Source organism: Macrobrachium rosenbergii, chromosome 13 (assembly GCF_040412425.1).
Source record: "Macrobrachium rosenbergii isolate ZJJX-2024 chromosome 13, ASM4041242v1, whole genome shotgun sequence".
Classification (NCBI taxonomy): Eukaryota; Metazoa; Arthropoda; class Malacostraca; order Decapoda; family Palaemonidae; genus Macrobrachium; species Macrobrachium rosenbergii.
In genome coordinates, this window is record NC_089753.1 from 34,029,314 (window position 1) to 34,044,765 (window position 15,452).

At 38.9% G+C, this 15,452-nt stretch overlaps 2 protein-coding genes across 5 annotated transcripts in view; both read right to left on the minus strand.

Annotated features, from left to right (window-relative positions):
* LOC136845140 (UDP-glycosyltransferase UGT5-like) overlaps window positions 1–15,452 on the minus strand; it is a 22,763-nt gene continuing 7,311 nt past the window's right edge. The window contains exons 1-11 of one of the 4 annotated variants that reach the window (XM_067115077.1): window positions 10,487–10,822; window positions 7,686–7,873; window positions 6,854–7,126; window positions 5,587–5,780; window positions 4,462–4,557; window positions 3,652–3,745; window positions 3,078–3,169; window positions 2,214–2,347; window positions 738–957; window positions 454–597; window positions 1–220 (exon numbers count right to left, since the gene is read on the minus strand). In XM_067115077.1, the coding sequence (XP_066971178.1) occupies window positions 88–220; window positions 454–597; window positions 738–957; window positions 2,214–2,347; window positions 3,078–3,169; window positions 3,652–3,745; window positions 4,462–4,557; window positions 5,587–5,780; window positions 6,854–7,126; window positions 7,686–7,844 (1,539 nt within the window). In that variant the 5' untranslated portion in view covers window positions 7,845–7,873; window positions 10,487–10,822 and the 3' untranslated portion in view covers window positions 1–87. Of the gene's footprint in view, window positions 221–453; window positions 598–737; window positions 958–2,213; window positions 2,348–3,077; window positions 3,170–3,651; window positions 3,746–4,461; window positions 4,558–5,586; window positions 5,781–6,853; window positions 7,127–7,685; window positions 7,874–9,141; window positions 9,285–10,486; window positions 10,823–15,452 lie in introns of those variants that run through there. The other 3 variants (XM_067115074.1, XM_067115075.1, XM_067115076.1) reach the window with 3 other exon arrangements.
* The window catches only part of LOC136844755 (uncharacterized), a 23,829-nt gene continuing 20,350 nt past the window's right edge, over window positions 11,974–15,452 (minus strand). Inside the window, exons 18-21 of the mRNA XM_067113990.1 lie at window positions 14,532–14,665; window positions 13,521–13,740; window positions 12,530–12,673; window positions 11,974–12,241 (exon numbers count right to left, since the gene is read on the minus strand). Coding sequence (XP_066970091.1) covers window positions 12,109–12,241; window positions 12,530–12,673; window positions 13,521–13,740; window positions 14,532–14,665 — 631 coding nt within the window. The 3' untranslated portion in view covers window positions 11,974–12,108. The remainder of the gene's footprint in view (window positions 12,242–12,529; window positions 12,674–13,520; window positions 13,741–14,531; window positions 14,666–15,452) is intronic.

Genomic DNA, 15,452 nt, shown 5'->3' on the forward strand with positions numbered 1-15,452 from the left:
TTTTCGAAAAACCCTTCGATTTTTTCAGATTTTTAATAAGGCACCGTCGCGATGAAACTCGGACATGGTCCTGCACAGGTCTTCTGTTTAATCCTCTTTCAGTTTTAATTTCCTGAGTGAGAACCTCGTTACCGCGAGAAGTGTTGCGCAGAAGAACCATATGATCAGAGCCAAAGATATCACCAACATCAGCCACACGTCTGCATTGTAGACTTTGTACCTACAACATAAATAGTCTGTTGAAGCATCTGCATCTTTCTAAACACACACACATATAATATATATAATATACATACATATGTGTGTGTACTGTACTAAGAAATCATTGCTTTAACAATAATAGGGTACACAACTCATTATGTAATGAAACGTAGAGAATTTTAAATTATCAATATACTGTAAATCATACTTCTGGATATGAAAGAGACGTATAAATAATTAGGGCCAACGCACCATGGCATCTGGGAAATTGGGCTCCGGAGATGTGTGGCTCCCTTGTGGCGGATGACGTACCCTGTCCAGAACAAGGCCATTTCCCTTGGAGTCAGTGGCTGGTCTCTCATTAAGCTAGATCTCACTTGTACCATTTCATGCATTCTGTAAAGGAAGCAGGGTTTTATAGTGATCAAGGAAAGGCAGTACAGTGGTGTATTGCCTGGGCTTATTTTTGCTTATTAGTATGGTTACTGGAATGCAAAAGTGTAGACATTCTATACTGGCAAGAAAGATTCATTTACGTTTTGTTATTCATAACAGACAGGATCTCCTCCAGGAGTCTTCCATCGGTGAGATCCTTCCACAGGAGCGTCCTGCCCCACCCTTGGCGTTCCACGTCCCTCATATTGGCCTCTTGGTCACCTATGACAGGTATACCCAGCAAGGGTCTCCCGTGGTACAGAGATTCCAAAGTGCTCAGCAGGCCTCCGTGCGTTATGAAGAGGCGAAGATTGGGGTGACCTGGTGAAGTTCCGATGCAAAGTTTGTAAGAAATGGATTGAACTGAATATACAATTTAGGCCAAGCGCTGGGACCTATGAGGTCATTCAGCGCTGAAACGGAAATCGACAGTAAAAGGTCTGAAAGGTGTAATAGGAGGAAAACCTCAAAGCAGTTGCACTATGAATCAGTTGTTAGTAGTGGGTGGAAAGTAAGATGGAAGAAAGAGAATATGAAAGGAGGTACAGTAAAAGGAACGAAATGGGCTGCAAAGAACCTTAAACAATGCCTACTGTGCACCTCAGAAGGTTCACTACCCTTCTACAGGAAAAATAAAAGTTGACAAGAATGAAGTTATTTTATCTAATTGTTAGATGAGTATTCTTTTTCCCATTTTTAAACATCTGTCAGTTTGAATAAGAAATTGTCGCATAAATGTTTCATTCTTCCTTACCCTTGTCATACATCTGTCTACAGTACACTCAGATTTTGTTGGAATGTCTGGAGTCTTACTTGGTGGGACCTAAAATCAAGTTCCACTAACTCACCAATGTCAGAATATTTATATATCTGAGAAATGTGAATTACAGATTTGAGAAATCAGTCACCAGACTCCATTTTTCCTGCTTTATACATTTAAACTATGGGACTATTTGCTTTCTTAAGAGTTTCCATACATTCTAAGTGTTCATCAACCCACGTGGGAAACGACATATTCTTTATAATCAAGTTTATGATTTTTTAATTTCCTAAAGTTGTTCCCACGAAAGAAACAGTAGTGTGAAAGAGAAAATATCAAGTACATCGCAATAGATTCAAACAGTCAAAGAAAAATTATATTACGTCGGAAATGGTTGTAGGCACGTGCCACATACACCATAATCTTAGCACATAACTGCTCATGGCAGTCATAGAATCGTATTCAGACAGACAAACGATTTATGAAGGAACACACGTATCAAATGCACACTACAGAATATGAATATTACAAAGCCTTCCAGGAGATAAATACAAAACAAGAATCTCATTTAAATAATGGTAGAACGCCGGATTAGGCTCTGGGCCCGTGAACAGACTTACGAATGTCAAACACTCATAAAAACATAATGAATATTCCTTCACCCAAGACGTGGATCAAAATCAAGCGGATTCAAGAACAGAAATTAGGATCAGTTAAAAATAACGCAAACAAGCGAACGAACTGTCATCAAGAAGGAGACATTGGACATTGCCATACGGCAAAGCACTATTTCTGCAACGGTCATAATCCCACTAACCAAGAATATCCTGCTGCGGCAACCACTTCGCTACTCGCACGTTCGCGGGCATTCCTGGCATGGACGGGTCGTCCCATTTCCAGAGCACTCGCTGTTTCAGGGATCCGAAAGTTCTGATCAGCATCTGTCTGTGGCTGCGAAAAAGGAAGCAAAAGAGGGCCTCTTGGCTTGAATCTCATTTAACATTAACACTAATAAAATGTTTAAAATATACCGTATGTTGGTGGTTGGAACATCAGAGATGTATATAATTTTTAAAAATTAGCTTTACTTCCAATTTCTTTTATTTTCGACTGATCTTCGGGGGTGTTTTGTGATGATTATTCACCGGTGACGTTTAGATTACCTATAAATGCAATTACCACAGCAAGTGATACATTCTGCAATGTTTTTAAGACATTTCTGATGTCAAGACTGTCTTACGCTTGCAACATATAGTTGTCAGTATTTCATTTGCAATGACATTTATACCCGTAACGGATCAATAAATTTCAAAAGGCTAATGATTTGAGGATTTTTTCACAGTGACGTTATCTTAACATCTTTTCCAAGGCCAAGATAGATAAGGCCTACCCAATTCGGCGAGTCGCCTCCCACCTGGGGTAACTGCGTAGGCGATGACGTATCTTAGAGGTACCTGCTCATTACGGCAATTCACCTGCTGACGCAATAAGTAGGTAGACAAAGCTCCGCCTACATGGGGGATTTTGGGGGGGAAGTGAGCAGACCTTGTCTCTCTTGGCTTTGATCTTTCCAATAAGGTATCCCAAGTGACGATCGTGGGAAGGACCGTCTGATGCCAATTTGCTATTTACCGATTTTGTCTGGGTTTCTTTACCTCAAACAAAACGACTTCCCACCTACCTCTCCGGAAGGTCAGCTGACTTGACGGCAGTTCCGAGGCTGAAGAAAATGAAACCGTCCTCCCCAGACTCTTCCGCCCAGTCGTTGAGATCCTACCGGTTCAGAAATGTGTGTTTTGCCCGTAAGAAAATGTTTGCATATCGATATTTTATGTATCTACATTCATTATCCTGTTGCTCTGTGAATAATGTTTAGGCATCTTTACTCGAGTTCCATAAACTCCAGTTCCGTCCCACCAGATATGTCAGACTACTGTGTTATTTTTATCGATGTCTCTAACAAATTCAAAGGTTGCACAAAGGTAGGTAAATTGTAATGCATGTATTTTTTTTTTAATTTACGCTAATTAATCAACGTCATTCTTAATTTCCATGCTATTTCTCTTTTCACACTTAGACCTATACCTATTTACCAGTGGCTGAGGGAAATCCCTCAGAAGTCTGAAGAGCTTACGTATGTACGCATGCAATTCCATACTTTTGAATGATATGATTCATTGCATCACTTTATAAACTCAAGATCTAATTTATCTCATTAACTACGCTTTAATTACAACGAGACAGACACAGCAAACCTTAGGAAGGGGTTCCGCAGGTCGGCAGTGGATGCCCCCTAAATGGATGACAGCTGGGACGTGGGGGCGGACTGGAGTCTCCAGTTCTCGTACGCTGAAATCAGGTGGGAATCAGGAACGTGACGATCAGAAGAAAAAGGAATTTGTACATTTTTTTAACAACTGAACACTTACAGAGTAAACACGAAGTATAACATATTTTTAGTGTACTAAAGACGTGGATTTTGTCCAAGGATATTTAATTTTTATCATTGTTTTGGACAATGTTTCCTAATAACTATTTTTAAATAAGGAAGACTGCCAGGTGAATCCTCAAATGGAAAATATTTCGGCAGGAATTCAAAATATGAATGTTCTCTCATTCTTAAACAGTTACTTCGAAGATCCAACGGGAAGTCTAGTACCTATTAGCTTAATCAGAAAGAAAATGAAGATTTCATAATTAAACTCAATTCAGTGTCCGCCAGGAGGAATATACAATTTAGGCCAAAGGCCAAGCGCTGGGACCTATGAGGTCATTCAGTGCTGAAAGGGAAATTGAGAGTAGATAGGTTTGAAAGGTGTAACAGGAGGAAAACCTCCCAGTTGCACTATGAAACAATGTTAGGAGATGGTGGACAGCAAGATGGAAGAAAGAGACTATGAATGGAAGCACAGTAATAGGAACGAAAGGGGTTGCAGCTAGGGACCTAAGGAAGGGACGCTGCAAAGAACCCTGAGCAATGCCTACAGTGCACCGCGTGACGCGCACTGACGGCACTATACCCCACTACGGGAAGTGTCTGCCAGGAACATGATCATCACCATTACCTGTTTAAAAACAACAGCGAGACATTTCTCTGGATTTCGGAGAACGGGGGCATGTCCTCTGGGCAAAGTCCACTGCTGCGACAGTCCTCCTCCATTCTGAAACAGGTAATAAAAGCGTCTGAGAGAATAAAACGAAAACAGAATGAAAATATGGGAAAAATATAAGCTAGAATATACTATTTTGGCCAAAGACCAAACGCTGGGACCTACGAGGTCATTCAGCGCTGAAAGGAAAGTGAGAGAAGAAATGTTTGAAAGGTGTAACAGGAGTAAAACATAAAACTGTTAGGAGAGGGTGGAAAGTAAGATGGAAGAAAGAGAATTTGAACAGAGGTACAGTAAAAGGAATGAAAGGGGTTGCAGGCAGGGGCCGAAGGACGGACTGGCAAAGCCGGCACAATACTTTTCTATTAAAAAAACTAAAAAAAGAATAATATAATTTAGATGCGGCAGAAATGAGAGTGCTCAGATGGATGAGTGGAGTGGCAAACAGAGATAAGATAAGAGATGAATGCGTCAGGTGATCAGTAAAAGTCGTTGGAGTGCCACAGAAAGTTCAAGAGTCAAAACTGAGATATTTCGGGCTCCCGATAAGGAGGGGAAATAATGAGCGACATGTTGCAAGAGAGATCACGAAAATGGAAGTGATAAGGACACAAAGAAAAGGATGACCTATGAGAGGATAAGAGACTGCGTTCGAGAAGACATGACAGACAAAGGAAGGGAGGTCTCATGATAGAAACACCTGGTAAAGAGTCATTAAACACAGCGACTCCGATAAAGGATTGTGATGAAGAACCATTGAATACTCTTAAACTTTATGTTCCATGATATCTAAATTTGCATATTTACGGATTAAAGTTCATAACATTAACTAACAATGAAAACTGTACCAAAGAAGTTTGAAAGTACTAAGGCCGTATGCAATCAACCCCAGCGGGGTTTAGACCCAGCATAAAAGTCTGCCCAACACTAGAAAAGTCGGAGTTTTATGGAAGTTCGTCATAAAGATCTTAAGGCTGACGAGGCGATGAAAGGTGTTCATATTTCTTTCCAGTTTTGGGAAATCCTAAAACAGTCACTGAATAAATAGAAGGATAATAGTTAGGCCGCTACGTAACTTACTTGTCATTAAGTATGTATTTCCCGGCTAGGGAGAGTGAGAGTTCTGCCAGCACATTCTTCGCCCTTTGCCAGAAAGTCAGTGGGTGGCTGTGGTCGAAAATCTGGACAGTTGCAAATGATGGAAAGGTTGGATTCCCGACGACTTCAGCCATGGCCGGTATCATGCCAGCGGGGTTGACGTAGATGAAAGGCAACTGTAATGGTAATGTTCATCGCTCAGCAAGTTCGAGTTTTAAGAAATATATCAGTAAAATATGTCACAGCAAGCGAATAAAAAACAAGTAGGAAATGCGCCGAAGTTTCTTCAGCGCTATCGAGTTTTCTGTACATCGTATAATCAAAGCCATCGAAAGTAGATCTATCATGCTGTATGAGCCGCGACCCGTGAAACTTTAACCACGGTCCGGTGGCCTATATCGTTGCCAGACGCACCATTATGGAAAACTTTAACTTTATATAAAATAAAAAAAAAATCTACAAAGGCTAGAGGGCTGCAATTTGGTACGTTTGATGATTGCAAGGTGGATGGTCAATATACCAATTTGCAGCCCTCTAGCCTCAGTAGTTTTTAAGATGTGAGGGCGGACAGAAAAAGTGCGGACGGACAGACAAAGCCGGCGCAATAGTTCTTTTCAGAAAACTGAAAAAAGCATCTGATAACAAACTAAATACAGACGTAACGGGAGCATAATATGGTAAAATACCAGTTGACATGAAAGGAAAGAGCATTTTTTTTATCTCAAAATATAGCAACTCGAAGAGGCAGATGATGAAAAACAATCAAACAAATTATATACCTTAAAAAATGTAAAAACAAAAAATCGGAAAAGCGCTTGTCTTTATAACTTGATGAGTGTGATTTGAATGAGGTCTTACTTTGGTACAAATCTTCTTAAAGTTTGTACTAAATCAATATCACCAGTTGTTTCTGGCTTTTCCGTCCGATGTCGCGAAATTTCTGTCCATGCTTTCAATGTTTTTATTCATTTACAATGGCCTCATCACTAGGAGACAAGAAAAAAAAGTTTTATCATTATTTTCACTGAAGGGATATATATATATATATATATATATATATATATATATATATATATATATATATATATATAATATAGGCCTATATATCATATATATATAATACAGGCCTATACATACATATATATATATATATATTATAGGCCTATATATAAATTTATATATATATGCACTAGTAAGTGATTCACATCACACAAAATAACTGACACATGGCAGAAACACATTCGCTTACCTTAAGTTGGTGGACGATTGAGAGGTAACAATCGTTGAATGGCGACATCAAAACAACATCAAATTTGTCACGTAACAGTCCCTGGACTTTGTCATTTCCCAGAGACTCCGTGCACAGAGGCGCAAACCCCGCTAACTGAGCCATAAGCACGATCACTGACGTGTTGAACCGGTTCTGGTTAAGTCGACCGGCATCAGCTTCTGGAACCCATATTTCGGTGATGTTCTCGTTCCTCCGGGATTCTTCGTAAGTGTATGCGGTCACGAACGTTACCTGCGCGGAGGGATTACGATTTCTGGGTTACGGAAAAATTTGTCGTGTCTATAGTTTTACAAAGGAAGTTCTCTGATACCTCGTGTAAGCAACTGGAAGGAATAATTCACTGAAGAGATTCGTAGGGCTGCTTGCTAACTCACATAACCGAATACAAATATAAGTCGTTAAAGAGAAGGAAAATAATTGGATGGTCAAATAACTACTCAACTCTGAATTAGCAATAGGGCAATGACTTGTATACACACGCATATATATATATATATATATATATATATATATATATATATATATATATATATATATATATATATAATGTGTGTGTGTGTCTGTGTGATACATTAAAAAAACTACTAGACATTTAATTCCAATGCATATTACCATGGAAAAGCTAACTTGTTCTAAAAACTGTACGACATAAGTTCAGATTAAATCTAATATTCAATTGTGGAGAAATAACAAAGTGTTTTATATCCATCCCAGACATAAAAGAGAGAGAGAGAGAAGCAGTAGCTATTTCACTTTCAGCAACTCTCCCTATTTTCATAAACTAACTTACGTGGTGCCCGTTGCCCGCAAGCGCTTTAATGACACCCAAGTAGAAGTTCGTATGGCTTTTGGTACCAAGGACTCCGATGAAGAGGACCCGGTAGGCACCCGAACCTAGGACGGTTACGGCAGCGACCATAAGCAACAGCAAATGCCTCGCTCTCGACATTTTCCAGGCACGGGTGTTCTTATTAGCTGCTGCAATGAGTGAAAATGGGAAAGGTAAACAAAGCTTACAGAATGATTGATTGGTTATTGACGCCGTAATGAAATAGGGAAAATATTAAAGGAGTTTCAAGTAATAAAATCTAAATATGTGTATGTGTTTATATATGATATCTGTAAATACATACATACAAATACGCACACATACTCCATATGTACATGACCTTAATTTTGTTGAGGAAGCCCGCCTCACTTAAGGCCGCCACTAACGTGCAGTTATGCCTGCACAGTCGGCCTGTGCAGGCAAAACTGAACCCACTACCGTTCTGTTATGCCTGTACAGGCCGACTGTGCAGGCATAATTACACAGGTATAACTGAACATTAGTGGCGGCCCCTAAACAAAAGATACATAACTGCTCTATATTACGATCCCCCCCCGAGAATCGTAACAAGGATAAAATTCCCATTTCTGTCACGCCCCCATGAGAGGAACCTATGTGTCTTAGACCCCCAAGACTGCGGGACTCGGCCAGCAAATGTCTTGCACTCCAGGGAACAACAACACAGGCGTCACAGAATGGATGGTTTTCACCTGACATTAAGAAGCCATGAGCGAGTCTTGTATGTCCAATCCTTACCCCGCACAGTATCGTTTCTATCAGTCACTCGGTAAAAGGCTACTACAATCAAATGAACATAGGCAAGCGCCTATTAGTAATCATGAGAGACATTCAATTTCAATATAAAAATAAACAATGTTATTTTTCCATTTTATCGCAGAAATATCCACTAAAAAAAGGCAGCATCATGTTTTACCTACGGCTAGTTAAATAAATACTTTTAGACTCATCGCAATGTGGTTACGTCTCGGCGTCCATCAGTAGCGAATCTTGATGGTAGCGGAAACATTTTCTAAATTTAATGGTATACTGACTGAAAAATACGACAACTAATCCAAAATGACAATCAGATCAGAAACAGAATTTATACTAACTCGTACCATCGATCGCAAAATTGATTTCTCGTCTAAAGCCGACAATTTTCAAAGTTGAAATAAAATAAAATTTAAAAAAATAAAATTCTTCCATGACTCTGAATAACCCTGAGGAATTCAAAGCCGTCACTGACAGTAACCTTTCAAAATAAGGACGCGAATATCTCAGATTAAAGCAAAGAGAAACTTCAGTCTAAAGTGGAGGAAACATGGAAACTTCTCACCACACGCACACACACACAGCACTTCCGTTCCGTCTTGTATCAGATCATAAGAATGCTATAGTCAGAAAAAAATTAACTTACCTCATTTAAAGACGAGAAATACCTCATCAATCCACCAAGACGTTTCAAACAGACCTCAGACAGTGTTGCGTTTTAGTACCAACGACAAATGATTTAAGTTAACGGATAGAGGGACCCTCACGCTCACCAACAAGAAACTGTGTGCGACGAATCTCTTGGAAGACCATTAGAAAGGATAATCAGAATGTGTAAATGATAAGACTGTATCACTGATAGTTTTTTTTTGTGAGACGAAACGACCTCGATCGCAAGGTCACTCAACAATAACTGATAGCAATTCCGGGTGAGATAACATCCATATATATATATATATATATATATATATATATATATATATATACATATATATATATGTGTGTGTGTGTGTGTGTAGATATATATACAATATAATACATATAGTATATAGTATATATGTATATATATATATATATATATATATATATATATATATATATATATATATATATATATTATAAAACCTAATGATCACTTGCTCCTGGTATACATGTATTTTTATAGCTACAATGATCTCTCAACTTCTACATTTCTCATTTTTTGGATACACTTGACACTACAAGACTCTGACCCAAGTGAACCAACTAATGCGGAAACAGCCATTATAGTAGCGGAGTCCAAACCCACATAAGCTAGGTTAGGTACTTCGTTCATTTTTCACTTTGCTCCCAAGCTTATAAAACTGAGTGCATCCAAGTAACTTACGGAAAACCAGAGGGCTTACACCTTCTCAGACCATTCTTACTAAGAAATAAGGTGAGAAAGGTAATATATACGGTAATTATAAACGTCAACTTGTCAAGGGATAGACTAGGCACCTGCCTTGCTTCGCCGGATTTCTTTTCCGGAACAGATCGGAGGCGATTTATTCCCTTGCTGAAAACCCATTATGCCTTTTGACCTAAATAATTAATGAATACCTGCCAGTTAGTGAGCTGACTCGGGTGGTAACAAGAACAGAATTTGCCAGTGAAAATTAATTATAATCAAACCTGTTTTTTTTTAACGAAAGCTAGTACAATAGAGCGAAAATTACCTATGGTTAGTCACTGATAACCATCGATAGTTAAAGTGAGACACCCAGAATAAAGCGCCTACCACCAAATACTTACTTTTTAATTCCAGTCGTCAGACTTATGAATCAAGATAATAAGCACAATGTAATCCGATTAGTCCTGACGGAGGGTCGCGTTTGTCAAATGAAAATAGCATTAAAAAGTATCCCAAGATCCTTCTGTGTATTCTTACGCAGGCCTATCTTACATTTTTATATGTAATTAACGACAACAACAGGAGTATAGCAACCACAAGTTATTGTAGCCTTGATTACCTTTGCTGTTGTAGCGCTAGATCGATAAAGTTCAGTGAGTCAAATCCTCGGTTGCGAGGCATTATGAGATTAGCAAAAGGCAGGGGTTAAGATAGCCTGCTTGGGGCAAACCAGCCAGGCTTCCTACTAGTAACAGTAGCCTACTACTAGGCTAAGCCTATGCCTATAGGTTTACTTCTAGTAGACAATGCTGTTCAGACCTTGATGTGATTCAGGTTATAATCTGACTTCCATTACTTTATGATGGACTACGAGATTACTTGAAATATTTCACCTCCAAGACAATTATAACACTAACGCTGTTCCACTTTTCGTTTGTCACAATATATCACACCTGATGTTTACACCGCAATGTCAAAAGATGACGTCATTAAAGACCGCTGGGTTACCATAATATTCATTTAAAAAAAGCTGATCATCATGAAATGTTTTGTTACTGTTGTTGCTTACTGTTTATAATAGGATTTAATGCACTCAGATTTTAAAATTTGCATTGATCTATTCCCACAAATCAAAGACTGCTACATTTCCAAACCACTTTTTAGTTTTCTGAACAAGGGAACTATTGTGCCGGCTTCGTCTGTCCGCACGTTTTTACGTCCGCCCTCAGATCTTAAAAACTACTGACACCAGAGGGCTGCAAATTGGTATGTTGATCATCAACCCTCCAATCATCAAACACACCAAATTGCAGCCCTCTAGCCTCAGTAGTTTTTATTTTATTTAAGGTTAAAGATAGCCATAATCGTGCGTATGGCAACGATATAAGCCAGGCCACCACCGGGCCGTGGTTAAAGTTTCAATGCAGCATTATACCGAGACCACCGAAAGATAGATCTGTTTTTGGTGGCCTTGATTACACGATGTACAAAAAACTCGATTGCGCCGAAGAAACTTCGGCGCATTTTTTACTTTTTTTCTTGTAGGTGTCATCAAGGTCCATATATAACCTTAAGTGTCACATGGACTTTTTTTTTTCATTATCTATGATGCCGTACCAAGCAGTTCGATCAGGTCTGGGGTAACTGCTGATGACGCTAATATCACCGTCCGTCGCTTAGTATTTTCACAATTGTCCCACAATTCTGTTAGTAAAAGAAATGTGAAATCAGATGAAAAGAGAAACACTCAAATTCATATGAAATGTAAAGAAAATAACAAAAATTCAAATGAAATTCAGGAAATAAAAACGAATTTTCCAAGAAATTTAATGAAAGACACAAACGAATTAAAAAACATGAAAGGCATTATGTAAGAGAACAGAGAATGTGATCTGAATAAGAAAGAAAACTTTTCAAGTCAAATAAAGCTTTGTATTTTATACATATATATATATATATATATATATATATATATATATATATATATATATATATATGTGTGTGTGTGTGTGTGTGTGTGTGTGTGTGTGTGTGTGTGTGTGTAACTTCCACGAGAGAGCTGGTTCCTCTGGAAAGATAGGTGAGTCGTTACCAGCTTAATCCTTTGACTTAATAACTGCATGGCAACGCTGTCTACTTCAAAGTTCAGCAGAATCTAATACAAGTCACAGATTATACACCATTTAAGATTCAAGGTACATTTCCACAGTGTTCATAAGATCCTATTCTTTCATCCCCAGTTCAGTCTTGTTTAGCTTTCACTTTCCTGATGAGGAATCTCGCGACTGTGACAGTTATTCTCCAGAAGAGCCACGTGATCGCTACAGAAATCATCGCAAACATCAGCCACACATCTGCGTTGTAGAGTTTGTACCTAAAACAAGGAAAGCACAAATATAATTAAGCATGTGGCTCTCTCTCTCTCTCTCTCTCTCTCTCTCTCTCTCTCTCTCTCTCAAATTATCACCTCAAAAGCTCAGATTTATCTTTCTATTCTAACGAAAGGCTATTAGGCAGCGGTTAAGTTAGCCTACCATAGGTACTACCGTACTAGGCTAAGCCGCAGCCTTACAGTTTTCTAATATCATACTCATTTGATAAATTATTCTTACTTATCTAAATGAGAGAGCCAAAAGTGCATAGCAAATTATGGACAACGTACCAGGTCATCTGGGCAATTGGGCTTCGGAGGTGCGCGGCTCCATTGTGGCGGATGACATACTGTGTCCAGAACAAGGCCATTTCCTTCGGGGCCAGAGGCTGGTCTCTCATTAAACTAGATCTCACTTGCACTATTTCATACATTCTGTCACGGAAGAGAATTTAACTTACGCACAGAAAGATTCACCGGTATGTTATATTTAGTTCTACACTCATCTATTCACAGTTAATGAATGACAGGATAAAACAGGAGAAAATATAATGGAATGAGTGACATGCAAGGTCTGAAGAGGCACACGGGAAGGCTTTAAATGAGAAAGACAGTTCACAAAACAGTGTGGTTTTCAATAATGTAGAGAATAAGAGTATCAAGGAGTCCAAAAACAACCATGCTAAATGAAAGTACGAGAAAAAGTGTGACGTAGGCTACTTAGACCTAGAAAAATATATTGATAGCATGGTTGTAATTGTGGTGAGGATTATGTCAAGGATAAATAGTGCAGATATAGTTTTGTCAAAAGTAATATAATACCAAGTATTCTTGATGACGGCAAGATATGGTTCGAACATATAGATGTAAGGCAAAATGAATTGATAGGATAATGAATGTAGAAATAAGTACTATGTTGTAAAAGGGCAGTTAAGTCAGCAAGGTTAGTTCCGAGTATTTTGATATTGTGAGATTATTAGAACTGAACGGTCTGAATATCCAGAAAACTGAATGGTCTAAATATCCAGAAAGCCCCAAAATGCCTGGCACAGTATTTATAATGGAATCTATGTATATTCTGGAGAAGCATGAAGCTGTTGCTGGTTATGGACGGCTTGAGCATGGCGCTTATTTTTTTTAAATCAGTGTTCACAGGGAGAATGTGGCAGTGACCATTGCCTAGGTCTTTCAGTAGAGGTAGTACCACATTTTAGATTAGTTGATTTGTTACCGAATGTAAATAGCGAGAGAGAGAGAGAGAGAGAGAGAGAGAGAGAGTTACGTTTTGTTGTTCATGACTGAGTTGATTTCCTCGAGGAGTCCTCCCTCTGTGAGGTCATCCCACAGGAGGGTCTTGCCCCAGCCCTGGCGCTCCACGTCTTTCATGTTGCCCATCTGGTCCCCAAAGACGGGCAGTCCCAGAACGGGTCTCCCGTGGTAGACCGATTCAAGGGTGCTCAGGAGACCTCCATGTGTTATGAAGAGGCGAAGTTTGGGGTGGCCTGAATGGTTGCGTTGAGCGGATCAGCAGGGAATACATTTAGAAAGTTTTGATAATTCACAAACAAACACGCACATATATTATATGTTACAGGGAATATGTGATATCTAGGGATTTCACGAAATTCCTAGGGAATTTGTGAAGTGAGCAACTCGCTTAGGAACATTTGATCCCCGAGTGCTACTACTAAACACGGCGAAACAGTGATTCATCTACACTCTTTCTCCGTGTTTAGTACTAGCCCCAAGGGGGTTAAATGTATTTTGCCATGTTTCTTACTAGCCCATGGGGGATCAAATGTCCCTAAATGCATTTGATCCCCCGTCCACAGGGGCTAGTACTAAACACGGCGAAACACATTTGACCGCCCAGGGACTAGTACAAAACATGGCGAAACAGTGTAGACTGGTTATTTCACAACTTCCCTACGGATTTCGTGTAATCCCTGATTTCACATGTGTTTTAAGCCCAGCATTTTTCCAGGTTTTGCGGTTTCCTTGATATTTCTATTAAGTTCTCATTCTCTGACGCTGCTCCATCAAGTTAGCGGTTTTAAACTTTTATCAAGTCTTGCGCATAAGAATATATGGGAATGCTGTTTCCTTCTTTGGTGAAAAACTTTGTCGGTAACAATAGGGTGATAATTTTAACATCAACTGGTAGAGATAAATCACGAAAATCATTTCTATACAACAAATGCAGAGAATCGTTTTAAAATGAGAACGCAACTGAAAGAAGGAATAAAGCCTGGTGCTCCGAGTTAAACTTTCCGGTTGTCCTAATTTCACTAACCAAGAATATCCTGCTGAGGAAGCCACTTTGCTACCCGCACATTTGGGGGCATTCCAGGTATAGATTCGTCGTCCCATTTCCAGAGTACTCGCTGCTTCAGGGAACCGAAAGCGCTGAGCAACATCTGTCTGTGACTGAAGAGAGAGAAATGAAAGAGGAACAAACTCAGTTTATAACTTCGGTGTTGCATCTCTTCAAAATGCAAGGCATTAATCCTTCGTTCCCTGCTCAGCCTATAAGTAAAAAAAGGGTCAAGTGCTTTTTCAAAACAGATATTATTATTCGTCACGCTGAACAGCATTCTCCAGTTTGGCTAAGATTAAAAAAATTTGATTGAACTGGTCCTGTGTCTAGTGAAAACTTTTTCTGCAAATTTCATGAGAGTCATTCCACGTTTGCTTACGTTAGCTTCCAGTAAATTCTGTAAACACACAGACCTATAAATAGTCGGAGAGTAGGCCTACTCAGCAAGAGAACTGCAGCCTAAGATTTTGTTGCATGATAGATTTAAATAAATTGTCATACACAAATGACTCGGATTTACTTATCTTATTTCATTACCCAGTGTTTCTCTTAAAATTATCTTACCTCAGTTGGATTAGGATATTTCACTCTAACAGTCAGAATCATTTGTTGAAACGGAAAATAAAATTCCTTACTGTTACATCCACTTATTTTATTCATTGACTATGGAACATCCTGTATTGTGCATAATTGTAACTGCCAAGTGACAATGACATACCCAAAATGTTATTACCAAGTATTTTTGGTTCTGATGTAATTCTAAGCATATTTCTTTTTTGTTGATCAATAAAGGAATAAGCATCCGAAATGGGTCGGGTGCTAAAGTATTACTTCAAATATTATCGGTATATACCTAATAAGAGATTCGATATTAACCATTCGCCTGATGCTTCTTTA